Source organism: Medicago sativa, chromosome 1 (assembly GCF_051527215.1).
Source record: "Medicago sativa cultivar Bolivia chromosome 1, Bolivia_mono, whole genome shotgun sequence".
NCBI lineage: Eukaryota > Viridiplantae > Streptophyta > Magnoliopsida > Fabales > Fabaceae > Medicago > Medicago sativa.
In genome coordinates this window covers 18,657,386-18,685,201 of record NC_140749.1, presented here as the reverse complement: position 1 = coordinate 18,685,201, position 27,816 = coordinate 18,657,386, and the positions used below count along the sequence as shown (strand labels likewise).

The window sequence follows — 27,816 nt, the reverse complement described above, 5'->3', positions numbered from 1 at the left end:
ACTTTTCACACAGCAGAAGAAAATAAGTAGACAGATAAAACCAATGAATAATACGACTAATGAGTCTTCATCATATTTACAATCAAAATAAGAAACATAGAGAAAAACCACTTGATAATACCACAAATGAGTTTCCTTCATAATATAATATACAAAGGAAATTGTTGATGAAACTTCTATATCAACTCAACATTACATATCACGACATTACCATAAATATCTACATGCAAAGTTGAATAATTATAAGCAGAGTTGTCAATCAAGACGCAACCCAGAACTGAAACTTTGTTCCATGCTAGAATGCATCCTCATCATGGCTTTCTCCTTCTTGATTTGGACCAGCAAATGGTAAACACACCATGGAAAGCTTAGAAAATGGTCCCTTTTCATACCTTCATTGTACAAACCATAGTAACTATGATGGTAAGTAACATAATACCAAGCAGAAGCTTTTGCATATACATCATCACTCCCAGAATCTACATCAGCCCCACCGTCCTTGAACCAACTCCTCGCCTCTTTCCTTAGGGACCTCACAGCCATAGTAATCGCATCCGCATCCCTTCTTTTGGTGAAATATTTCGACATTTTCATAATATTCCCACTTAGGATTTCTGATTCAGTTTTGATACCATAGTAGTCCATCAGATTTCCCAACTTGTAGTCATAATTGGTTTTGTGATAGAAAGCATCGTCGACATAATCCATAAAGCCCTCGAATTCCATATCCGAATCATATGACTCCTTAGCCACTTCAAGTGTGAAGGATGTAATAGAACCACCCTCAGTTGAAATACCTTGAATTTCCCTAAAAAGTTTTCCTATTACATTCTTTGATTTATAGGTGGTTTTGTCAGGCTTTTCCATGAAGTCTGGATATTCTTTGGCGAAAAGATGAGGGGGTATAACTGCTGGGATACCGGTTTTTGGAAAATCAACTGCTATTGAGGATAGCTTTGCAAGTTCAATACATGGCTCAGACATTGCTTTAGCAGGTTCTTTATCTGCAAAGACTGTGTGTGCATTGGAAATTATTCCAAGACTGTCATTGAGTATATAATTGGTGAAATACTCCTCCACCTCCTGCACCATTAAGCCATGTTACCAACATATCCTTGTTTGAATACTTAATTAAGCGCTTTTAGTATAAACACTTATCATGTAAGTTCTCATGTGTAAGCTATTTTTATGACAAGATAAAATAAAACAAAATTGTTCTCATAATTCATATAAGCTGTTTTCATAAGCTATTCTAGAGAGCTTATGAAAATAAGCTAAAAACAGCTGATGGACATGTCATAAGCTGTTCACTACAAGAAATGATGGTAATTCCGACCAAAAAATTCCGAGGAACCATCGTTTCTCGCTAAATAGAAGTAATTCCGAGGAACTTTTTCCTCGGTATGCACATGTCAGGAATCTCTGCTCTTCCTACTGCATAATCAGTATGACCCGCCTTTCTAGATTAAATACCGAGGAAAAAGTTCCTCGGAATGCAAGTTATGTATTGTTTAGCACGCTTTGTCAGTATTGGTAGACCCAGTTGAAGTCATAACAAACGCAAACACTCTATTCTTATATGACTGTCCTACTTGTGTTGTTTATCATCCCTCAAAAAACATAAACACTTCTTTATCGCTACAATTCTTTCTTAAATTTATCATCCCTCAAAAAACATAAACACTCTATATTCTATATCACTATAATTCTTTCTTAAATCCCTTAAAAAACATGTTTCACGAGAGAAAGATAGAGAGGCTCCAAAACACACCACAACAACATCAATAAAGAAGGAGGAAACAATTTCCAGATTATGAAGTTCCTGTTTTGTGGCAAGAGTTTAGGTAAAATCAAAATTTTGAAGAAAACACGTGGTGTTGTATATTTCACTATTTCAATGTGTTGTGTCTATTATATCTCCCCCTGCATCTTTTCCAGGAAAATTACAGACTTTGTATTTTTATTTTCATTTCATAATTTCTCAGTCATTTTGCCTATTAGGTTCATTTTAATATTATACCACTGATGAGTTGATGACTAAGTTCTGTTTTAGTGTTCAGTCTTGTTGAGCACTTGACCACTTGTCCATAAGTACCAATATTTATTTGTCCACAAGTACTTGTTAAGAAATCACAAGGAGAAAGGAAAGAGGAGATTGAAGTTATAGTGAGATTTTCATCGATGAAAGTTGAATTTTGTGACACAAAAAACAAATACAAAGGAGGCTGGATTTACATCAAACAGGGACAGATCTGAAAAATATAACAGATCTAAGAAGTCTAGGCATAATAGAATGTTGAGAAGAAATGGTGGAAGTTGTTCAAGTAGGTGAAGAAATTGGGTGAGGTTGCTGTTACACAAATGGCAGCGTTTCTGATTCTTCTATGGTATACAATGAACTTGTTAACCGGAGGCGTGTATGGGGTCGTGAGAGGCGGAAGAAGAGAAGAAAGATGATAACGTTTCTGATTCCGTGGAAACAGATAATGAACCAACGGACAATAATTCATATTATCTGGCGGTCCAAAATTTAATTAATTTTTAAACTAAATTACATTCCGAGGACAAAGTTCCTTGGAAATTATAGTCACTTTAGTGTCAGTCGCGTCAGTCTGTGGCTCAGCTGTCAAATCAATATTCCGAGGACATTCTTCCTCGGAAACAAAAGTTCCTCGGAAATTTCCTCGGTAATGGGATTGCAACCAACTATTTTTCCAGGAAATGAGTTCCTCGGAAAAAAGCGACATTCCGAGGAGAAATAGACGATTATCCAGGAGTTTTGTGCCTCGGAATTTCAGTGATTTCTTGTAGTGGTTTCCATAAGCTCTTCTAAATTGTCTCAAAAGTTCTTATGCCTTATGAAGCATGGAGTTTGACCTGACACAGACATCGAACACAACACGTTGACACTGCTAATGTAAAAAACATAGGACATTATCACAGTTACTGTATGAACATAATTTTGTTTTACAGTAACATTAGTCATAAACTATATAAATTAAGAGCAAAAGTATCTAAATTGAACAATTTGTTAAAAAAAATCTAAAACAAGATATGTCAAGTCTTTCATCTTCATTCATCCATCTCCTACTGAAAAGAAAAACAAAATCAAGTATTCAAATTTAATATCATTAACCCCCTCGTTGATCATCATTCTTGAATATTGTAGATGATGTGTGTATGTGAAAAGATGTGCACAAGTTGTGAATACTTTACTGATAAAAACAGAAAAGAATGTCAAAAATCAACTAGAAAGATCATGTTACACAAGTTGCTAAACCCATACAAAAAATACAGAAAAAATGCCTATGGATGTAAAGTTCAAAGGACAATACCTCAATCTCAACATCATGATCCAATACAATAGGTTGGGAAGAATCATACTCCATTGGATCAATTGTCATGGGTGGAATCAATTCAGAATCCCAACAAACAAAGTAGATGTCCCCGTCTAGATCACTTCCGGAACACTCGTTTGGATGTGGCCTGGTATTAGAAATCAAGTTATCAGTGTCAATAGACAGTTTTATAAAAAAATGACAAAAGAGGGAAACTTTAAGTAATGTCCAATGAAAAAATGTCCATTCTTTTGTCAAAATAATATTCTAGATGATAAATCTATAGTAAAACAGTAATGTCCAATGAGAAAATGGAATTGACTAATGAAGAAAAAAATGCATAAAACTGTAAGTGTTGGAATGGAGGCATTATTTTGTAACAAGTATCAGCGGATATTTACTAAATAAATGTAGTATTAAGCTCTCGAGTCACTTTTCACAAGTTCAATCACTTAAATATTAGAGATATTTAAGATAGTATTCTGTTGATGATGCACAATGGTTGCGATATTTAAGAATATCTACCTGTGACCTTTTTGAGGAAAAACAACACAATCCACCATGTGGCGCAAAGCTGGCACATCCACGGCTTTCAAAACACGAACATCGCCCGGGTGCAAGCAGGGATTTTTCGCTACTACTACCATACCCTTAACTACACGAGAATGACTGCTGAACCTATTGGTAGAATATTGAACAAAAACTTCCCCATATTCTAAGGTTCTAGTTTCATCTAGAACTCCCATCATTGCTCTTCCTTTTGTAATAAATATCCTAGTTTTTTGTCGCAATTCCAACAACTTTGATGCCCTAAATGTCTGCAGCATCATTGAAAGAAATGGCTCAACATTAGGCTTGTAGCCACAGATAAGCATCTCCTTGAGAATATTAGTGACTTCACCGGAACACATCAAGTCCAAAACCTCATGTGCCTTAGTTGAATCTGTTAGTATCGTGTTCAGTTGAGTAACAGCTTCTTTTTGTTTTTTCTCAAAAACACTGTCCTTGACATCAAGAGTAGATAAGAGAGTAATCAATTGTCGATTGAGATAACAAGGCTGAAACTTACTACATGCCAGAACATCCAATTTTATGTTATCTGAATCATACTTGTGCATACTCTTCCTCAGTGACAACTTCACAGACGAGGTTGGATCAACAGCCACGACTCCTTTGTACCCGCCATACCGAATCTGAAACGCAGATGGCATTGAATCATGACCACATTTTTCAGCCACTCTCCTGGCAAGTTCAAGAGATATTTTTCCGATTCCATCAGAGAAGACATATTCGGTTGCACCATGTTTAACCTTCGCGTCAGGAATAATTTCAATTTCGTTCCTTTTGACGCTTAGAGTTTCGGTAGACGAACCAAAAGATTGCCCAAGTCTAGCAGCATATTTAGCCACATTTTTTATATGGCTAAAATCTCCCATCCATTCCCTTATGGAATCGGCAGTGAGCCCGGTTGTTGCACGAGCAAACATCCATAGCGAGTTTTCACGCAACTGACTTGATGAGAAAGCTAGAAATTCAAACTTCATACCACCAATATCTATGCCATTTCTAAGGATGGAAAGAATTCTATAGTATATCTCAGTTCTCCCATTCTCAGAAATACGTGAAGATAAATTGGCTGAGTACATATTATCCAACTCCTCGTCGACAAATGAAACACGTAGAAAATTATCAATATGTTGATGGAAATGACGGAGAACCCGATTTGAGACATTAATCTCTGGACCACAAAAGTATACTTTGCATGGTGTTATTTGAACCCTGCGAACATATACCAACCCGTTATCCAAAGATATAGTCGGTGACCGAGGCGGATTATTTGCACTGAGGTACATTCTGTACTGATCTTTCAGCCATCTTGCAGGTTCATAACAGAAATCCTTTGAATAGTACAACTTTTCTAAAGCATGCTCGATAAACTCAACCTTTATTCTGAGTGGATCAACTAGACGATAGAAAGCATTATCAAGTTCAGAACCTGAAAGACAGCCGTGCTGAACCAAGGAATTAACTTTAAACAAGATGTGAAATGGTATTTGAATTCCTTGAGGAGGAGCAACCATGGGAACAACATCCGGATTGCAAGAAAAAGGTGATCCTCTCTCCAATGTGTATTGACCCTCGATTTCCTCATAATGAACAAAGTTTTCCCTGAAATTCGGAAAATCTCTGTTACTAGGAATCTTTAGACATATAGCGGAAGACTGCCCAATACAACTGCAAGGAGTGAAGTCTATCGCACGGATCCATTGCTTATCAGGGGAATCTCTGTAATAGTTCTTCAGAGGATCTTTAGATACACTTGTTGATGTAGGAACATTAAGCTCAAAAACACGAGGAGCACCAATTAACTACAAACAGAAGAGAAACAAATAAGATTTATCATATGGGATGTGCATCAAATTTTTGCTCTATACAATTACAGAGAATTTTTTTTTCGAATAACGATAAGAGTTCAAAGTTGAAGAGAGCAAAATTGGCTTAATTAATACATAATTTAGCAAACATTTAATTGCATAAAAATGTTTATTTTTAGAAAGTAAGGTGTCATCTAGCACAAAAAGAAATAAAAATTGCTGCTGTTGGAAATTCTGCTTTCCTTGTGGTCCGCCTCTAGCCATCTAATTGCAGCATTTGGGTTGGCCTATGCAGTGGTAATAAAGTAAGGTGTCATCTAGTACAAACTGGTTTTGTAAGGATGAGTTAAGCCCAGTATAAAAACCTAGGAGCTGCACTCTTGTGGAAGAAATGATATAAAGAAAACTTGCTCAACATGAAATCAAAGGAAATAAAAAAAAAAAAATAGAACACATTCCTTCAAATCTTACTATAGCCATAGATGTATCATAAATCAATCTTCTCAAGATACCTATTTCACAAGGCTCGATGGATTAGTCTCCGCAACCGCGCACGCGGAGGATACCCGGTTTACACCCAAAAAAAAAACCAAACATTGTTCATAAAAAATCAACACTATTTCAAAAAGATAAAACTACTCAAAAGTAATCCAAAATCAGATATATCATGACAATTTTAGAAAAAATATATATTTATTATGAAAACATCCACCATAGTTCATATGGAGCAAAAATAAAACATAGCATGCAAAAAAGAAGCATTACATGAAAAACAAAATTTAAAATAAAAAAGGAAAATGAAGAACATGGTTTAAAATAATGAAAAGTTGAATTTAACAACCTGAATCAATAGATACTTTGCAGTTTTAAACCATGGTTGATGCAGTTCAATCTTCCAAATATTCTCATATGAAAGCTCAAGTTTGAACTTCTTATCGTCATGGCACATAGAGAATCGCCACTTTCTCAATCCAATCCCAAAATCTGCACTAGCATCCATCTTTCCCCACAATACAGAGAATCTTTCCTTTGAGATCTGACAGCCAAAATACAATTTAACATCGTCTAATCTGTAGAAGAATGCCGTTGGCTTTGGATCAATATCTCTTTCCATTTTCGTAACTTTTAAATAGGATTTCCAGAACTGCAATTTTTTTCCGCTACATAAGGCCATCATATATGTAGCATGATCTGTAGTGGTGAATTGAATAATTGCAAATGCCGTTCGAATTTGAACAAATCTCTTCTTTTTATAGCAACAACACTTATTTTTATAGCAACTACACTTCCTTATTTTTATAGCAACCACACTTTCTTCACCAGTATACTGCTCTACAAATGTCTTTACATCAGGCACGGTCACATGATGAGGGAATCCATGCAACTTAATTGTTTTACTTTTAACCATCTTCAATGCCAACTCTTTTGATTTTCCTATATAGGATTGGAGAAGAAAATAATTCAAAAAAAGAAAATGGTATATCTAAGAAAGAAGGTTGAGAAGAAAGTGATCAGCATCGACAGACCTTGAGGAATCCTGGAAAGAGAGCAAGAATGTCTGTTGTCGTCAATGTCAACGTCAGGTCAACACTTCAACTTCCTCAAACTATTTGAAGTCAGTGAAGTAATCAGTTTCAGAAATTCCAATATATAATAAAAGAAATGATATTTTGTTGTCACCAATGATTGTTGATATATCACCACTGTAAAAATAATAGAATGCTTAAGCAAGAAGAAGTTGTCGTGGGTTGGTTGCAAAAAAGTACAATGATGAAATGAACCCACATATGTCCTTTATCACTAGTTACTTTCATTCCCGTCGCATGTGAATCAATTCGACCTTTTTTTTTTCTTTATTATAAAGTAAAAGTTTATGATTTTAGTCATTAGAAAACAAAAATTGATATGAATATTGTAGGGGTATGAAAATTGCAAGTAAAGTTTGTAAATCAACATTAGATTTGAGAAACTTAATTACTCATGTTCATGGGTGTTTCTCTTTTATTTAGTGGTGGTTGTTGTCTCTTACTAAATTTGTGTGACTTACTCTTTTATTTTCTTGTTTTTTTTTTCCTTCATATTTCCAAGTAGTTAAGTAGAAAGTTGCTAGTAGATTCGACGTTCGACGGTGTCATTTTTTTGGTAGGCTTCCTTGATGGTTGTCTTTACTTTTTCTGTAAATGCTGAGTCGAAATATCTGCAGCTATTTGAAGTCTATAAATGTTTTATTTTGAGACATATCATTATGTAAATATGTCATTTTTTTTTGAAGGAAGTAAATATGTCATTTTGAAACTTTGGATGAGGATATTCTAGCGAAATTTCTGTAAATATTGTTTTGAAGTAAAAAAGTTATGTGAATATTATTTGTCATTTGTCTAGTTTGGTCGTTAGGCTTGTCGAACTAAATGCATATGTTTGTGCGGTGGTCACGATTTGTGTGTTTGGTTCGTGACAAGTAAGGACTTGACTTCAAATTTTGAAAACTTCCTTGAAAACGTTGTTATTGAATTTTAAGACCTTTGTATTAATATTGTGTGCTCCCAAGAATAAGTTCACGTTAGTAATTTATACAAGGGGGGGTTTAGATGAGATGATATGGTATTTTTTTAACTAATAAAATCATAAACTTACTTTACTTTGTAAAGGAAAAAAAAGTTAGGATTGATTGCGAGACGAATCATAGTAACTAGGAAAATTTAATCCCAATGAGATAAAGAATATACATGGGTTCATTTCATCATTGCATTTTTTTGAAACCAATCCACGGCAATTCCTTGTTGCATAAGCCTTCTAGTATTTCTTTTTAATTACTTTATATAAACATCATTTTTTTTTTGTCTTTTCTCTCTATAGTGTGATTCATATTAGAAATATAATATCGGTCATGCTAACAAGTACACCCTCCAGTCATAAATATAAGCAAAAATTTATATTTTATATTCATTCATTTATATTCATTCATTAAATGATGTATGTTGTCTATAATAAAGACCACATACATCATTTATTGAATGAATCTAAAACATAGATTTTTGCTTATATTTGTGACTGGAGGGTGTATCCTTATTAAGGATTTAAAACTAGAAATGATGAATTTTATGTTATAACATTTACTTTTTGTTGTTTCAATGTGTTAAATGCATAATTTTCAAGGTAAAGTTTTCATTTTAAACTTCTTAACAACTAATGTTTTTAGAGCACTTGTTAGTATTTTCCCTTTAATATAAAAAAAAGTGCATATTGATCCTTTAACATATCTATCAATTTATTTATTTATTTATTATTATAAATTGGAAGATAGTTCTGCAAACTTCAATCCTCAACCTTAATATCTAATTTGTCTCTTTTCTCCGTCATATTTTGTCACAACATTCCAATCTTACCCTCCTACTCTTATCCCACCGCAAATGACGTACCGTTTGGTGGGATTTAGCCTGGGAAAGGCTATTTGTTTCCCATCATGGGAAAGTTGTTTTTTAACCAATAGATTATATGGTGAGCATAGCTTTATGGTAGACCGCCTGCACTAGATTTTTCTGCAACATATTCATCTTGTTCACATAGCCAAAAGGAAAAAACAACGTCAGTAACCGTATTGTTCCATTATTATCATTTTTTCCTTCTCCAAGTGTTCCAATAACCAAGCTTTTCCGTTTTCATGGGGCTCCCTGTTCCAATAACCAAAAATCTATTTTATTTCCTTGTTTTCATAATTATTTTATTCCCTTGTTCCATTCATTGATTCATAATTCTGCTGTTTTTATAGGTTTCCTTTTTCTTCTTCTCATTAATTCATAATTCGACACTTTTTTGGTTTCTCAGATTTAACTTGCTTTTGAAAATATTTGATAAAAAAGAAATTGATGAATATAAAGAAAAAAAATCATGGCAACAATAACTTTCTCTTTAAATCTCAGAAATAATACCCATGTTTACAATAATTTGCTTCCTGGAAATTTGAAGAGTTTCCTCCAATTGCAATTTAAGAGTTTCCTCCAATTGCAATTTTCTATGTATCAGAAAAATGGCTATGGAGTGAGTAGAAATATAGGTGACCTCATTTGGACTTAATATGTTCATTTAAGAAAGGTTTGTTGTTGTCGTGATTTTACAGATTTGGATATTTTCTTCTTGTGGTTTTTTTAGATATGAGCTTGCATCAAGAAAAATTGGTGAAGATGAATATTCTTTGAAGAACACATGAAGATAAATATTAAATTTTTAATTAAAAAATTATCTAATTTAACACGTTAATCTGGGTTTCAATGTCTGAATTCCAAAGTGTTTGAAGGTTTCAGGTTTTTGAAGTCACGGATTGAGAAGTGGGTTGATGTTGGTGGTGGGGGGACATGGAAGAGAGAAGGAAAGATAATGTAAAATTAATCTAGTGTTGAAGGAGTATGGTAAGAGGATGTTCTTTATTTGATCCAATGTTCAAGATTTACTTTTCCATGGTGGGAAACAACTCTCCTTTCCCATACTAAATCCCACCGTACCGTTTGGCTAAAACATATGAGGTGGCATTTAGGGTGGGTGAGGGAGAGAATTTCCCTTCATGGGAAAGCTGGTTTTAACCATTTGATTTAATAAAGAACAATCTTTTACAATGTTCTCCACACACTAGATTTTATTCTCTTTGTCTTCAACCTCATAAACATCAACTCTACGAGACACCAATAAACCCATCAACAACACAGACTTTAATATTCACTTTAAAAACTACTCTCATATTTTTCTTATCTCTTTCAATTGTTTTTTATTTCAATATCCAGTGGCAAATGAGTCATTATTTTTCTTGAACATTGCTTTCATTTGTGTCCATGGATGAAACTCACAATTTGCAGTTTACAAGTTCTTTACCAAATCGACGAATCCAATTGTTTTATTATGGTGATGGAAAGAAGAAAGTGATTATTACAAAGGTTGAGATGGGAAGAAGATGATGTGAATCTGAGACTGGATGATGGGTCGCAATCATGTTTATCGCTGTCTGGATGTCGCCGGTGAAGTTCTTCCCGTCAAGATTGAGATGGGTCAGTGTTTTAAAGTCGTTAAGTCGTCGGGGATTTAGCCGGTGAAGTAGTTTTGGAAGAGATTGAGGCACCGCAGGTTGGTACAGCCACGTCGGAAACTCGGCGACGATGGAATATATGGGTTGGTATTTAAAGACAAGTTATTAATGGTGGTTGTGGTTGGAGGTTGATAAGGTTGAAGACAAACTAAATGATTTGGTGTGGATGGACCATGATAAAATCAATGCTCCACTTTAATCTAATGGTAAACAAACAACTTTCTCATGGTGGGAAAATCTTTCCCTCACCCACCCTAAATGCCACCAACATATGAAAGGAGCAGAGAAGATGGAACACTGAAAAGGAAAAAGACGAGACACATTTTGTTTTGTTCCTTTTTTATTATTAAACAAATATTTTAATCTTAACCCTTAAATCTTTTTTGTCATGTCACATATCCATAGGCTAAATGGTGCATATCTGAATTCATTTAATGCTTTTGCCAATGTACATGTGAAATGCTTTTTTAGAAACTTTTGATGGTGACCGGGGTTTGAACCCCAGACCTTGCATATATTAATGCATTGTTCTTACCAACTGAGCTAAGCTCCCTAGGACGCCAAAATTAGAAACTTATTATATGTAACTAATTTCCATAAGGATTTTTTTTTTTGAATTATTTTAATTTACTTTTACATTATTTTATAAAGATAATCATTTTCAAAAAGGGAAAAAACCAAATATTATCAAAATTAAGTTACCTTTAAAAACTAAGAATAAACCAACAATATATAAACTAACACTCTCTCGAGTTAGTCTCTAAGTTATTTTTAGTACATCAAAATAATCCATAAATATGATTGTCTCTTTTATTTTTAATGAAAAATGAGGGACTAGTTTGATGGGTTAGTAAAAGTTTACGGACTATTTAATATATTTATATAGTTTATGGGTCAAATTGATGAGAGAGTGATATTTTAGAGACCAAATTGATGGCTTATTAAAAAAAAACCTAATTCAAGCATAAAAAAGTTTGGAAACAACTTGTGATAAATGACTTGGAATTGGTAATTATTTGCCCCTAATCGAGTTATAATTGCGTCGGTTCAAAGAACAATATCTCTGAACTATATTGTGATAATAGCAAGACTATTAAAAAGAAGAACAATTTGTCTCCTAAGAGTGTGTTCAAGTATGTAGGTTAGTATAAGACAAATGAAAGAATAAATTCAATTCTCATGTCTTAATACAAAGGTTGTCCGTCTAAAAGACAAATAACAACTTAATGAGAAAATGGAAATGAACTTCATCGTACGGATTTGCTATTCAAAGAAACATGAAAAATATAAATTATACGACAGGGGTGAGTTTCATGCAATAATGTTCTTTCAACGATTCCTGGTGTAACACCCCGTTTTCCCAACATAAAAATTTCATAGTAATTCAACTTTAAACGGAACGCTACCCTTCTTAAAAATTCATAAACTGAATAAATAACAATTTATTCTTCAAAAATCATTCAACATAAGTATTTCAAAACTTTGCAGCGGAATTAATTCAATCAACATAGAAGTCTTTGGCACACAGGTCTCATCATAAAAATCTCATAAGTCTTATTCAACATTATTCATAAAAAGTTCATAAATAATACGTAAGGAATAGAAGTAAAAGCAAGGTCCCATCCCGTTACGTATCAGAGCACCTAGACACTGTAACACCCCGTTTTCCCAACATAAAAATTTCATTTAAAATCAGAGTATTTTGATCACAACGGAATGTCACATACTTCATTTAAATCATAAAATGGATAATAATAATAATTATCCTTCAAATTCAACATCATAAAAAAATCTTAAACTATTGCAGCGGAAAATAGTTCAACATTTTAAAGTCTCGGCACGCAGGCCTTATTGAAAAATCTCATAAATTAGTTCATAAAAGAGACACGTAAGGAATAGAAGTAAATGCAAGCCCCCATCCCGTTACGTATCAGAGCACCTAGACACCAACTGAGAGTCCACTCACGAACGCCTCTAATCTTTATTACCTGCACATTACCCACGGTCGAGGCAACATATACGCAGAAGGGGTGAGATTTCATAATCAATACATTAAGCATATAATCCAATAAAATGCATTTAACAACTTAAACATTAATAACATATCAACAATTAACAATTGGCATATTTTTCATTACATAACAAATACGATCATCAAATACCATTACTAATTTTCATCACAAATCATAATCAACTTAACACTCAACTTGACGACACAACTCATCCTTGACCATGCAACTCTATCAACTCAACAACAACCTAACAACACGACTCATCCTTGACCATGCAACTCTATCAACTCGACAACAACTCGACAACTTAGACATCATGAACTTCTTGATATGCAAATGCATGTGGTACCAATCAGTAACAAAATGAGCATAATAGGCTCTTCAACGTGTGAGCACAAAGGCTGCCGGGCCTAAAGCCCCCAACTTTAATGAGCACAAAGGCTGCCGGGCCTAAAGTCCCCAACTTTAATGAGCACAAAGGCTGCCGGGCCTAAAGCCCCCAACTTTAATGAGCACAAAGGCTGCCGGGCCTAAAGCCCCCAACTTTAATGAGCACAAAGGCTGCCGGGCCTAAAGCCCCCAACTTTAATGAGTATGCAATGAACTCAACTTCCAACAACTTAGACAACGACGTGTACAACTCATACGACTCATAATCATGGACGACTTCTTAAATTCCAACAACATAGACCGACTCATGCAACCTCAAGACACTAACAGTCGACAACAGAAAACAGCAGCAACATACAACAATTAACAACGCTTGAATGTGTTAACATTCACATAAAGAATTAATTACATCAATATAAATATCATAAAACATCATTATAGCATTCATGCAGCAACACTTCTAGTGTCAGTCACCATAACAGACTTCTGGAGCTTATGAAAGCATCCTAAACAGCTCTCTAACTTACTTCTAAGGTCATCTCAAGACTACACGTGCGAAAGGATCGCATCGGGACAATTTTGGGCAACTAACAGCCTAACTCGCAGTGGCGAGTAACTTCACTCGCAATGGCGAGCAAAGTGTGCATTCTGGGTTCCTACGTATTTACTCGCAGTGGCGAGTTATTCTGCTCGCGGTTGCGAGCTCACAGGTCACTCGCAGTTGCGAGTTGCATTGCTCGCAGTTGCGAGTTCTGGGTTCTAGCTCGCAGATGCGAGTGTTCTTGCTCGCAGGTGCGAGCGATGAATGTCAGTACGGCCAGAAACCTAAAAATCACAACTTTTCACCTATATTCACGATTCCTTCATCCAAATAGCATCTAATTATCATCTTAAGTCATATCTAAGGTCTGTACACTAATTTTGCATCAATCTAACATCTGTTCTTGATTCATTCTTCAAAATTGATCCTAACCTAATTCCCAATTCTCACCAAAACTTAACCTAATCATGCTAAATTCATCCTATAGAATTATACCCTTAATAATATTGAAAATTAGTCTCACCCTTACCTTGTAATTGCAGAATCGATAGCCTCTCCCTCTGGTTCTCCTCTTCTGACTTTTCTCCCTTTTCTCCAAAAGCGTTTCACGTAAAAACGTTTCCCACTTATGTCTGTATTATTTATTTACTCTTATTACTCATCTCACCTATAAACTTACTCTTTCCACCTCACAGCCCAACTTCTAATATTTTTATTTTATTTCTAATATCTTATTTTATTTAATAATAAAATAAGTCACACCAACATAACAACTTCACAACATCATATACTCCACATAATTTCTTCATAAATCGTATAACTTACTCAAATCATAAATCACATAAATTACTCAAATTATAAATCATATAAGCATATATTTATAAATATATTCTAAACTTCATTGAATTAATTAAATAGTTAAGACGGGCGTTACAGACACAATGTGAGGAGTCCACTCACGAACGCCTCTAATCTTTATTACCTGCAAGTTACCCATACGAAGAGCAACATTTTCAAGCAGAATGGGTGAGATTTCACAAACAACATATTAAGCATATAATTCATCAAAATACATTTAACAACATAAAACATCATAAACAAACGGTAGCAATAATCATTTAGCATCATATAAACAATTTCATAGTCAAACATCATCATCAAATCATAATCATCAAATCATAATCAACTTCATAATCGACTCAACACTTGACTCGACAATGCGACTCAACTTGACAATGCAACTCGTAATCATCTTAAAACTTCTTGATATGCAAATGCATGCGGTACCATTCAGGGCATCAAGCCCCCAACCTATATGAGCGTAAATAGGCTCCAGGGCATCAAGCCCCCAACAAAAGTGAGCAAAAGCTCCAGGGCATCAAGCCCCCAACGTAGTTTGAGCAAAGCTCCAGGGCATCAAGCCCCCATCTTTAATGAGTATGCAGACTCAACTTCCTACAACTTGACAACTTAGACAACATCATGAACATCTCTTATAATTCCATTATTATGGACAACTTCTTAAACCTTTACAACTTAGACCGACTCATGCAACTTCAAGACATTAAATGGTCAACAACATAGAACAACAACAAAATACAGCATATGATAGTGCTTGAATGTCACAACATCATTTGAGGAATGAATTACATCAACGTAAATATCATAAAACATCATAATAGTACTCATGCATCATTACTAATAATCTCAGTCATCTAAACAGGCTTCTGGACATCTGGAAGTATTCTAAACAACCCTCATTCTTACTTCTAAGATCAACTCATGACTATACGTGCGAAAGGATCGCATGGAAAACAATTTGGGCAACTAACAGTGTTACTCGCGAGGCGAGTACTATTGCTTGCAAAGGCGAGCAAAACATGCTCTCTGGAACTCAAAAACTGGCTTGCTCGCAAGGCGAGCCACTTTGCTTGCAGTGGCGAGTACTGGGTTTGCTCGCGAGGCGAGCGATGAAGCTCATAGCTCGCGAGGCGAGTGTTGCTGCTCGCCGTTGCGAGCGATGAATATCAGGCTCGGGCAGAATCATGTTCTTCTAAATTTTTCACCTAATCTCATGGTTCTATCATCCAAACAGCATCTAATTATCACCCTATGGAATGTCTAAGGTTTGTACACAAGTTTTGCATCAATCTAACAATTTTTCATGGTTCAATCATCAAAATCGGTCATAAACCCTAATTCTCAATTCTCTCAAAACTCAACCTAAATCATGCTAAATCCATTTTTCAGAATTAGAGACTTAATAATATTGAAAGTTAGTCTCACCCTTACCTTATAACAGATGAAATTGGCACTCTCCAGGTCTTCTCCTCTTCTCTGACTCTTTCTCCCTTTTTCACCAAAAACGTACGTACTGTCTAAAACTTTTCTAAACCTAACCTCTTCTATTTATATCTCTTCTATTCTTTCTATTTCTTCTTTCTCCCACTAAACTTTCTAATTTTATGAAACAGCCCCTCCTCTAAATATTTATTTTATTTCTAAATCTTATATTATAAAATACGTCACAATACTTCATAAAATCTCTAAAATTCACATAACTCCTCATAAATCTTATAATCTTATAATTCACTTAAATTTCATAAAAATCATATAAATCACGTAAACCTCATGAATCATTTTAAATCGCATATAAATCATATAAATATATGTTAAAACTCATTAAAATAATTAAATAATTAAGACGGGCGTTACACCTGTAAGATGTGTTATTCTATGAGAGCAAATATATTTATCTATTATGCATAGTTTATGAAATGAAAATGAACTTCTTTGTGTGAAGTTTGATCATACAATTTATAAACAAGAAATAAACTAACTTCTATGATCCATGGATGTCATGAGTCTTCTAACATCCAAGAGTCTTCTTCTGCAAGTTTCCTTTTGAGAGTTGAATACTTGACGTTGAAAAATACATAACTTGTTGCGTGAAAAACTTCTTGATACACTTATGTTGGCAGTTTTTAGAAGTTGTATGATTTGAAATATTTCGACTAACTCTGGACGTTACATTTTAATGTCTTCTTTGAAATAGCAATCTTCGAATTAGTAATCTTCGAGTTTTGGTACTTGACATGCCGTTGTTTCTTTCAATCTTCGAGTAAAGTGGGGCTACCTCACTCAAAAATTGGTTAATCGAATTTTGCATATAACAGGTGCAATGCTTCTTCCAAGATTAACTCACTTTTCGCAATGCGTCCACATTGATCGTTCTTTTTGTGTTTCTCTAAGTTTATAATCATGCTCATTCCTCGTATATATTTCCCTTACTCTAAACCTTTACCACTTCAGTTCATCCATAATACTTTCTCCAAATACAACTCTAAAAAGAAAAATGGTTTACCAGAAGTCTGAGGTTTCTTTTTGTTCTCCACACTACTACAGAAATCAGTTTTTACATCAGTTGGAAACTACTTTTCACATCAGGTGGCAACCGATGTAAATCGATATGATGTGGAATGTACACGTCATTTCACATCAGGTACGAACTGATGTGATAGCAAAATTTCTACATCAGGCTTTTTTCCCACTGATGTGATACGTTCTTTTTAAAATTTAAGATCAGGGTTTTCACATCAGTTTTACGATAGACACTGATGTGAAATCTACACTTTTTTTTTTAAAAAAAAATTATGCTTTATTAATACTGCTTACAAAATCAGCTTGAGACCATGTTCTTTTCTTTTATTTATCAGCTTGAGACCATGTTCTTTTCTTTTATTTATATTAGAAATATGAAAAAAAATATTATATTTTAATGCCAAAAAGGAAGCTAAAAAGCTAACAGATACAAAATTTAATTTATAGCCCTCACAAGTATACTTTCAAAAGAACATAGCTTAAACACACAAGTAAAAACAGAAGAGGCCTGATTCAGTAGCCTAAGTCTTGGTCAACTAATCATCAGGATGGATCTCTGGCAGCAAATTTAGTTTATAAGAGAATGGCGATTAATCACCCAGCAAATTTAGTTTCACAGGAGATGCTCTCTATAAGTGATATGACTAATGCTAATCTACTAAAATATATGGAGTTAAAAGATGCAAAGTTCACTTTGTTATCAACTTGATCAATTAACATTGTCCGACACAAACATGGTTGGGATTCAGCAGCATTCCACAACATATCTGACACAAACAAAATGAAATAACATGAGTGACTCGACTTGAATCATGAAATACAATGTCACCTTCCTAATAAAGAGTTGTATACACATACACACCTGTAGATATTCTGTCTTTTGTTGGTACAATGTCACCATGTACTCAAAAACAAAGTACAAAATGTCACTTTCTCGAATAACTTCCTTCAGTTTCACAATATTTGGGTGGTTCATTTTTCGTAAAGACTGCCAACAAGGGAAACAAGAGATCAGAGACTAAATACAAAAGAATATAATAACACATAACAACAACAAAGGCTCCAGAAAGATAAGTATGAAGTAATACCTTGACTTCTCTTAGGTTTACGCACTCCTCCCAGGAGTAATATTTCTTCTTCATTTTCTTGATCGCAGCCTGCAAATTTTGTAACTGATTAGGAGAAAAATGTCACTTCAAATAGAGAAAACTTCAACATACCAGTAAATCATACTTACAACTTCACCGGTTTGCTTACTAATAGCTCTCCAGACACTCCCAAATGTTCCATCACCAACTTCGTTGATTATTTTGTACCTGTAGTGTCAAGGAAAAATGCAGCAGCGCTACAACGATGATTTCATATACACAAAAGACTGCACATCAAAGAGGAAACGAGAATACAAAAGAGTCAAAACTCCACAAAAACCTCCTAAAAACTGCACAGCAGCGCTACACAACAGCCCCACAAACAGTACAAAAAACTGCTCCTATAACAACTAAATGCCCAGCTGAACAGAAAATGCAGCAGAACTAAACTGCATAACAGCACCTCTCGGCCAGTACAGTGGTTATAGCAGCAAGAAGGCACTGCCATCCAACAAAACCCCTCCAACAGACCTACAAGACCTACAAACAAGTTTACCACTTGAACTGTCTTGAAAGAACAGTGTGCCAACAATGTCAAATAATTTGAAATCTAGCCCAATCCCACTATGTTGAAGGAAATCAAAGGCAACATCATCTAATTTTCCATTCAAGAGAAACATGATAGGTCCTACTACACCAGACCTGGCAATCTCATCATGTGCAAAAGATGCAGGAATTTCAATCCCACATAACAAGCTTTTAATATTGTCACAAGAGAAATTGGGTTTTAGGGGCATTTTATCAAACAAATAGTGGGCTAGCTAAGCAACATATGGGAAGTTAAGAATTCAACATTTTTGTCTTTCTTTCCTATGTCCTGTTCAGACAGTAAGCTAGCTAAGCAACTTATTTTCAATTCATTATCAGAAAATAGTTTCAGCCTGAAAATGAGATAGCAACAAATATTTTCTACCAAAAAAAAAAAAAAGAATGCAACAGATATAAAGGTCATATCATATAAGTATTTATTTAAACCTATAGTTTATACTTATATCACTATAACTCATGGTTTACATTATGTGAAGCCAATACAAATATTAACATAATTTCAAATCTGAACTCTCCATTCTTCAACATCCTGAGCACATATCACACATTATATTTTTAATATTATTCCAAATACCAAGAGCCATAGACAGAAAACCATATTATGCAAATGAATATCAGATATCGATGCAAGTTTAATTCATGAGAATAAATGCTTATATTTAATCCTTATCCTAACAAATCAATTCAGTTTGGCTAGTGACATCAAATGATCATAGACTGGTCACACGATATCTAACTAACCCCATCAAATAAATTACGCAATGTGAGAAGAATATAACAAATGGATTATGGTATATGAACTTAAACTCATAGTGAAAATAGCTATCTCAAAAAATATTAATTTCACAAATCCAAAAACAACTACCAACAGTGTCAATTATACGCGTAGGAATCAGAAAGCATAAGGAACAAAAATAACAAAAAAAATTAACAATTGAGTGAATTAACAAACAAAGAAAATGAACAATTAAATTTACTACACAGAAATATATCAAATCAATAATTTAGAAGAATGAGGAGTCAATCGAGAAGCAGAAGAATGATGGAAGACAAAAGCAATGTATGAATGGAAGAAGAATTAAGGTTCTGCAAAGGAATGAAAAGGAATCACGAAGCAGAAGGTTCAATGGACAAACCTAATCGTGCGAAGGTGAATGATATGGCGGCGTTCGACGGACGAACTGCGAAAGTGAAGGGCATAGTGAACGGCGACGACGGAAGTGAAGGGCCACCGGAAGAACTGAGAAATGGCCACCGGAAGTGAAGGGTGTTCGACGGACGAACTGAGATATGGCCACCGGAAGTGACGGTGTAGGGATTATCAGTGGACGGTGAGAGCTTTTGACTGATGCTTTGTACGATAATAGAGATTTGGACGGCGACCGTGCTTTTGACTAATGTACGATAGATGAAGGGATAAGGCTAATGACCTAATTTGTTTTTACCTCAGGCAATTTTCACCCACTGATGTGAAAAAAAATTAGCCAAATTTTCACTCAAATTGCGAAAATGCCACCGCGTGTTTTTTCCCTCATCTCTATTATCCACTGATGTAAATGTTAAATGCAATTAGGAATTCCCCTCATGTGTTTATGTCAACTGATGTAAAAACACATAGGGGGTATCTTTCCCTTCAGATATTTTATGTGCTGATGTGAAAACTAAACCCCCCTTGATGTTAAATGTATATTTTGTAGTAGTGCCACTAGATTTAAATACTAAAGACAATTCTCAACTTTTGTAGAAACTTTAAAGCTTGTTAAGCCGTGTTTCTTCTGTAAATATTTATGACCGTAATATATTCATTTTATTTCCACATTGTACCCATAATATAAGTTCAAAATGCTCTCTAAAGCATAGAATGTTTTGAAATGACAATGCATTCACCCACAAAAAGCAAATAAGTAGATAGAGAAGACCCGTGAATAATACCGCTACAGGTCTTCATAATAATATTTACAATCAAAACAAGAAGCATTGAAGAAAAAAACAAGTCATTCATAATACCACTAAAGAGTTTCCATCATGCTTAAAACTATATCATGACATTACCATAAATATGAAAATGCAAAGTTCAATATCATGACATTACCATAAATATGAAAATGCAAAGTTCAATAACTAAGCAGATTTGTCAGTCAAGACGCAACCTGCGACTGAAACTTTGTTCCATGCTCGAATGCATCCTCATCCTGGCTTTCTCCTTCTTGATTTGGACAAGCAAATGGTAAACACACCATGGAAAGCTTAGAAAATGGTCCCTCTGCATACCTTCATTGTACAAACCATAGTAACTATGATGGTAAGTAACATAGTACCAAGCAGAAGCTTTTGCATAAGCATCATCACTCCCAGCATCTACATCAGCCCCGCCGTCATTGAACCAACTCCTCGCCTCTTTCCTTAGGGACCTTACAGCCATAGTAATCGCATCCGCATCCCTTCTTTTGGTGAAAGATTTTGACATTTTCATAATATTCCCACTTAGGATTTCTGCTTCGGTTTTGATACCATAGTAGTCCATCAGATTTCCCAACTTGTAGTCATAATTGGTTTTGTGATAGAATGCATCATCAACATAATCCATAAAGCCGTCGAATTCCATGTCTGGATCATACGACTCCTTAGCCACTTCAAGTGTGAAGGATGTAATAGAACCATCCTTAGTTGAAATACCTTGAATTTCCCTAAAAAGTTTTCCTATTACATTCTTTGATTTGTAGATAGGTTTGTTATGCTTTTCCATGAAATCTGGATATTCTGTGGGGATAAGACGACGAGGTATTTCTGCTGGGATACCGGTTTTTGGAAAGTCAACTGCTGTTGAGAACAGCTTTGCAAGTTCAACACATGGACCTGCCATTGCTTTTCCAGGTTCTTTGTCTGCAAAGACGGTGTGTGCATTGGCAATTATTCCAAGACAATCGTTGAGTATGTAATTGGTAAAATACTTCTGCACTTCCTGCACCATGAAACCATTTTATTAACTTATATTAGAATGCATGTTGCAGGGTTAATATACTTCAGTTAAGTATGAATCTTTTGGTAGAACCCGAGTTTGAATCCTAGCTGAAACAATTATTGCTCCAGATTACCACAATCCCTTTTCCCTCAGAAACCAAAGGGGTAATAACTAAAAGATTTATACCATGTGGCTTGCTTGAGTCTTTTATTATAAGTTGTAAAGGGGTAAAATTTGAAAAAAATTGTTGAGTGATATATTAATAAAAAGAGCAAAGAATGTCAAAACAACTAGAGATCATATTACACAAGTTGCTAAAACCATACATAAAATACAAGATAAATTGCCCACAGATGTAAAGCTAAAAGGACAATACCTCAATCTCCACATCATGATCCAATACAATAGGTTTGGCAGAATCATACTCCATTGGATCAATTGTTCGAGGTGGAATCAATTCAGAATCCCAGCAAACAAAGTAGATGTCCCCATCAAGATCACTTCCCGAACATTCATTTGGATGTGGTCTGGAATTAGAAATCAGTTATGAGTGTAGACACAGTTTTAAAGAAAAAAACTTAACTATAGAGGTAAGTAACATCTCGATTTCCACTTGCCAAAATAACATTCTAAATGATAAACCTATAAATAACTGCAAAATATTTTAAGCCTACTTCTCTGGATGAGTTTTTCTTCAATGGGAAAAAACTTTGCAAAAAAAAGTAAATTTAAGGATGGAAATGTTTTATATTTTAACAATTTTATTTATTTTAGCTGTAATTACAAATGCGAATTAGAATTCATAACTGTTTATGTAACACCGTTAAAAGAAGTGAAGATGATCAAAATAGGAATCTTAAAAGAACATATTACGATGTTTTCTTGAAGCAATTTCACAATAAAACATTAGATATCTAATTTTTTACAATAGAACATTCAAAATGTAGAAACAAGTAATTCATTGAATATATCTACCTGTGACCTTTTTGAGGGAAAACAACACAATCCACCATATGGCGCAAAGCTGGCACATCCACAGCCTTCAAAACACGAACATCACCTGGGTGCAAGCACGGGTTTTTCGCTACAACAACCTTACCATTAACTACATGAGAAAGACTGTCTTCCCTATTGTTAGAATATTGAACAAAAACTTCACCATATTCTAGGGTTCTAGTTTCATCTAGAACTCCCATCATTGCTCTTCCTTTTGGAATAAATATCCTAGTTTTTTGCCGCAATTCCAAAAGTTTTAAGGCCCTAAATGTCTGCAGCATCATTGAAAGAAATGGTTCAACATTAGGCTTGTAACCACAAATAAGCATCTCCTTCAGAATATTAGTGACCTCCCCGGAAGACATCAAGTCCAAAACCTCGTGTGCCTTTGTCGAATCTGTTAGTATTGTGTTCAGTTGATCAACAGCTTCTTTTTGTTTTTTCTCGAAAACAATGTCCTTGACATCAAGAGTGGATAAGAGAGTAATCAACTGTCGATTCAGATAACAAGGCCGAAACTTACTACATGCCAAAACATCCAAATCTGTGTTGTCTGAATCGTACTTGAGCATGCTCATCCTCAGTGACAACTTCACCGATGAGGTTGGATCAACAGCCACAACTCCTTTGTACCCGCCATACCGAACCTGGAAGGCAGACGGCATAGAATCATAACCACATTTTTTAGCCACTCTCCTGGCAAGTTCAAGAGATATTTTCCCAATTCCATCAGAGAAGACATATTTGGTTTTATTATGTACATCAAGAATAATTTCAATTTCAGTGCTGCTGACCGTTGTAGTTTCGGTAGAGGAACCAAAAGATTGTCCAAGTCTAGCAGCATATTTAGCTACATTTTTTATGCGGCTAAAATCTCCCATCCATTCCCTTATGGATCCAGCGGTATCTCCAGTTGGTGTACGAGCAAACATCCATAGCGAACTTTCACGCAACTGACTTGATGAGAAAGCTAGAAATTCAAACTTCTTATCACCAATAACTATGCCATTTCTAAGGATGGAAAGAATTCTATAGTATATATCAGTTCTTCCACCCACGGAAATACGTGAAGATAAATCTGATGAATACAGTTTATCCAACTCCTCGTCAACAAACGAAACACGTAGAAAGTTATCCATATATTTTTTGTATTTACGCAGAACACGATTTGAGACATTGATCTCTGGACCACAAAAGTATACTTTGCAAGGTGTTATCTGTGCCTTGCGAACATATACCAAACCGTTATCCAAAGATATAGTCGGTGACCGAGGTGGATTATTTGAACTACGGTACATTTCGTACTGATCTTTCAGCCATCTCACGGGTTCATAACAGAAATCCTTTGAATAGTACATCTTTTCTAAAGCATTCTCAATAAGCTCAACATTCTTTCTAGTTGGATCAACTAGATGATAGAAAGCATTATCGAGTTCAGAACCTGAAAGACACCCGTGCTGAACCAATGAATTAACTTTAAACAAGATGTCAAATGGAATTAGAATTCCTTGAGGAGCAACCATGGGGACAACATCCAGATTGCAAGAAAAAGGCGATCCACTCTCCAATGTGTATGGACCCGCACTTTCCTCGTAATGAGCAAAATTTTCCCTAAAATTCGGAAAATCTCTGCTGCTAGGAAGCTCTAAACATAAAGCAGAAGACTGCCCAATACAACTGCATGGAGTGAAATCTATTGTACGGATCCATTGGTCATCAGGGGGATCAATAAAATAGTTCTTAAAAGGATCTTCGTATATGTTATATGCATCATCTGAAGTAGGAGAATAAAGCTCAAAAACCCGAGGAGCACCAATTAACTACAAACAGAAGAGAAACAAAAAAGATTTATCATATGTGATGTGCAGCAAAGGAAGAAATGATATTGAATGAAAACTTACTGAACATGAGATGAAAGGCAACATAATGATTCGAAAATGTTGCATTAAATCTTACTACCAATCTAGCTATATAATACAACACAACACATGGTTTCAAGAATAGCCATAAATGTACCATAAACCAATGTTCTTGAGATCACTAAGCTTGGGTTTTAATCGAACAGTTAATTTGAACATAGAAAATGAGACATATCATGCATTAAATGCAACAAACAGGCATTACATGAATACAAAATTTGAAATAAAAAGGAAAATGAAGAACATGGTTTAAAATACTTAATGAAAAGTTGAACCTGAATCAATAGATACTTTGTAGTTTTACCCCGTGGCTGATGCAGCTCAATCTTCCAAATATTCTCATATGAAAGCTCAAGTTTGAATGTCTTATTGTCATGGCACAAAGAGAATCGCCACTTTCTCATTCCAATCCCAAAATCAACTCTAACATCCTCCTCTCTCCATAAAACAGATAATCTTTTCTTTGAGATTTGACAGCCAAAATACAGTTTCACATCATCCAAACTGTGCAAAAATTCCCTTGGCCTTGGAACAATATCTCTTTCCATTTCCCGAACTTTTAAATAGGAGCTCCCGTACTGCAATGGTGACAAACTTCTGCTAGGTAAGGCCATCATATCTGTAGCATGATCTTTAGTAGTGAATTGAATAATTGCAAATGCTGTTCGATTACGGGCTTTGCCTTCTCTTATCTTTATAGCAACCACACTTCCTTCACCAGTATACTGCTCTACAAATCTCTTTACATCAGGCACGGTCACATAATGAGGGAATCCATACAGCTCAACTGTTTTACTTTTAACCATCTTTTGATTTTCCTAAATAGGATAGGAGAAGAAAATAATTCAAAAAATTAATGTTAAAAAGACAGTACTGTTAAACAACTACACCAAGTAAATGATGTCAATCTAAATTTACATTTTACAAGCATAGTCAATAATTTTCTATGGTCCAATCCAAGCATTTGAATTCTCTCTTTGAACAAATTAAAAGGGTATAAACTTACATATATATGCTTATGGTGCTTATGGTCAAACCATAGTCAAACTTGCAACCACATTCATATTACAAAACATACTTGAATTTATATCACATAAACAATAGTTATGCTCATTTGATTAATGAGACATATCAACTGAATTTTGAAAAGTATGTTCAAGAATAAGGAAATAAATAAAAATATCTACTCATCACCAGCCACATAAGGAAGCTATTAATTTCTGACATAAGTTTGGCGCTGTGGAAGGAATAATGATTTCTTTGCTCTTAAAATTTGTAGTTTGATGACACAATACATGTATTTCATTTTCTTATAGCAAATAACTTCCAAGGAAATGTATTCCACACCTATCAACAATAGAAATTATTTTCAATACCACACACACACACACACAATGTTCCTTATTCCTTGAAAAAACAACTTGACTGCATTGTCTTAAATTCCTTTGATACAGAAAGTGTGAGCACGTACATGAATTTTAGTAATTAGTTGGCATTATCAGCTGTATTTGACCACGATTCTCCGCAATAAACAAGAACGGAACTCAAATTACTCAAATTTGAAATCTTCATTTTGGTAATAAACTGATCCTGATCCAAGAATCATTACTCCCTCAGTATCTTATTATATGCCACTTAGGAAAAAAATATTTGTGATTTATATGTCATTTTAGATAGTCACGCATAATTATGTTTCTTTTCTTATCATATACTACCTCCGTCTCTTAATGTAGCCACCCATTTGATTTTATTTTTGTCCCTAAATGTAAACCCCTTTTTCAAATTACAAGATGCATTTATTATTTTTTTCCTAAACATACCCTTAATTAATACTACTAACTTGTCTTGAAATTTGAAAAGTCAAATTTAATACACATACAAACAAATGACAATTTAGTAATATTAACACACAAAACAAACACATTAATTACACTGACAACTTTTCTTAAGAAATGTGAAAAAAGCAAGGGGGTTTACATATAGGGACGGAACGAGTACTCTATATTTCACTATTTATTACTCTCTTTTGTAAAATCATCTTTTCAATACAAAATCAACTACATTTTTTAATACGGCTTATAATCAAATACGGGAGGGTATTATTTTAAAGTTTGTAATTTACAACTGATTCAAGAGTTTATCACTCTCATACCAAAAGCCAAACTGACCCTTCATAGTAAAAAATTAACACAAAAAATATAAATTGTGATGAAATTCAGAAAAAGAAACAAACAAAACTGAACAAAGAATCGTTACTCAAATACTCCCTCCGTTTCAAAATATAAGCAAGATTATATAGAAAACGGAGCGATTATATAGAAAACAAAAAATGAAGGTGTTATAGAAATATAAACTTGATAGAAGAAAGACACACAATTCAATCATCAAACATTAACAAGGAACAGTGCATGAAAAGCTTCATAAGAAGATAAATGAAAAGAGAAAGAAGCATGAAAAAGTGATCACCAAAAACACACCTTGAGAAACCGGAAGAAACTGAGAATCCCAAAGAGAGAAAGATTAAGAATGTCGTCAATGCGAGGTCAGTATTTCCACTTCGCTAAGTATTTGAAGTCAGTGAAAATGACTTTCCAATATTCCAATCCAATACAGTACAATGATTGAATGAATCCACTCCACAAACATTTTCTTTTATTTCTGTTTATTACACCAGCCTTTTAATCTTCCAATCAGAATTATCAAGGGTTTATTAGTAAAAGGGTTTGTCTATCCTAAGCAACATTGCATAGGTTAAGGTGCAATAAATGCACCACTTTAATCAACATAAGTTGTGTTATTAATTGTATTTTTTTTTTGAGAGGATTAATTGTATTTTCTTGAAAAATGATTTTTTTTTTATCTCTCCCATTAACCATTCTATTTAAATTTTGAATTTTTTTTCTAATCTTAATAAAAAAAGATGTACTCCCTCCGTTTTAAAATGAGTGTCGTTTTAGGTGTTTATACACATATTAAGAAATTCAATGATTAAGAGAAAGAGAATAGTTATTTTACCAAATTATCCTTATTAACGTATTGGTTAGTTTTAAAAGTAATACTTTGGAAGTAGTGTGCATAGTATTAATTGGAGGGTACAATTGAAAAGAAAAAGTTATTATTGCATTGAAAAC

At 34.4% G+C, this 27,816-nt stretch overlaps 4 protein-coding genes across 12 annotated transcripts in view; all 4 read right to left on the bottom strand.

The window, feature by feature from the left end:
• Positions 1-27,816, bottom strand: part of LOC146953344 (RNA-dependent RNA polymerase 1-like) — a 72,168-nt gene that overhangs the window by 29,554 nt on the left and 14,798 nt on the right. The window lies entirely within an intron of this gene.
• Positions 28-27,224, bottom strand: LOC146953345 (RNA-dependent RNA polymerase 1-like). Of its 5 annotated transcripts, none has more exons than XM_085708929.1 (5): positions 27,163-27,224; positions 6,555-7,147; positions 3,864-5,707; positions 3,336-3,486; positions 28-1,083 (listed from the first exon to the last, which is right to left on the bottom strand). In XM_085708929.1, the coding sequence occupies exons 2-5, from the start codon at positions 7,119-7,121 to the stop codon at positions 256-258; spliced, it is 3,390 nt and encodes a 1,129-aa protein (XP_085565055.1). In that variant the 5' UTR covers positions 7,122-7,147; positions 27,163-27,224; the 3' UTR covers positions 28-255. The 5 variants fall into 5 exon arrangements, with proteins under 5 accessions (XP_085565055.1, XP_085565068.1, XP_085565046.1 ...); XM_085708942.1 differs by lacking the exon at positions 27,163-27,224 and adding an exon at positions 7,240-7,334 and having other exon boundaries at positions 6,185-7,147; XM_085708920.1 differs by lacking the exon at positions 27,163-27,224 and adding an exon at positions 7,240-7,334.
• On the bottom strand, positions 17,525-20,073 carry LOC146953346 (cyclin-dependent kinase F-4-like). Its single transcript, XM_085709104.1, has 5 exons — positions 19,945-20,073; positions 18,349-18,427; positions 18,200-18,268; positions 17,974-18,099; positions 17,525-17,878 (listed from the first exon to the last, which is right to left on the bottom strand). Exons 3-5 carry the CDS (start codon positions 18,251-18,253, stop codon positions 17,825-17,827), a joined length of 234 nt encoding a protein of 77 aa, XP_085565230.1. The 5' UTR covers positions 18,254-18,268; positions 18,349-18,427; positions 19,945-20,073; the 3' UTR covers positions 17,525-17,824.
• LOC146953336 (RNA-dependent RNA polymerase 1-like) overlaps positions 20,786-27,816 on the bottom strand; it is a 72,271-nt gene continuing 65,240 nt past the window's right edge. For 2 of the 5 annotated variants that reach the window (XM_085708981.1, XM_085708973.1), the window contains exons 2-5: positions 24,961-25,503; positions 22,746-24,586; positions 22,147-22,297; positions 20,786-21,770 (exon numbers count right to left, since the gene is read on the bottom strand). In XM_085708981.1, coding sequence (XP_085565107.1) covers positions 20,943-21,770; positions 22,147-22,297; positions 22,746-24,586; positions 24,961-25,491 — 3,351 coding nt within the window. In that variant the 5' untranslated portion in view covers positions 25,492-25,503 and the 3' untranslated portion in view covers positions 20,786-20,942. Of the gene's footprint in view, positions 21,771-22,146; positions 22,298-22,745; positions 24,587-24,960; positions 25,504-26,156; positions 26,397-27,059; positions 27,225-27,816 lie in introns of those variants that run through there. The other 3 variants (XM_085708965.1, XM_085708960.1, XM_085708988.1) reach the window with 3 other exon arrangements.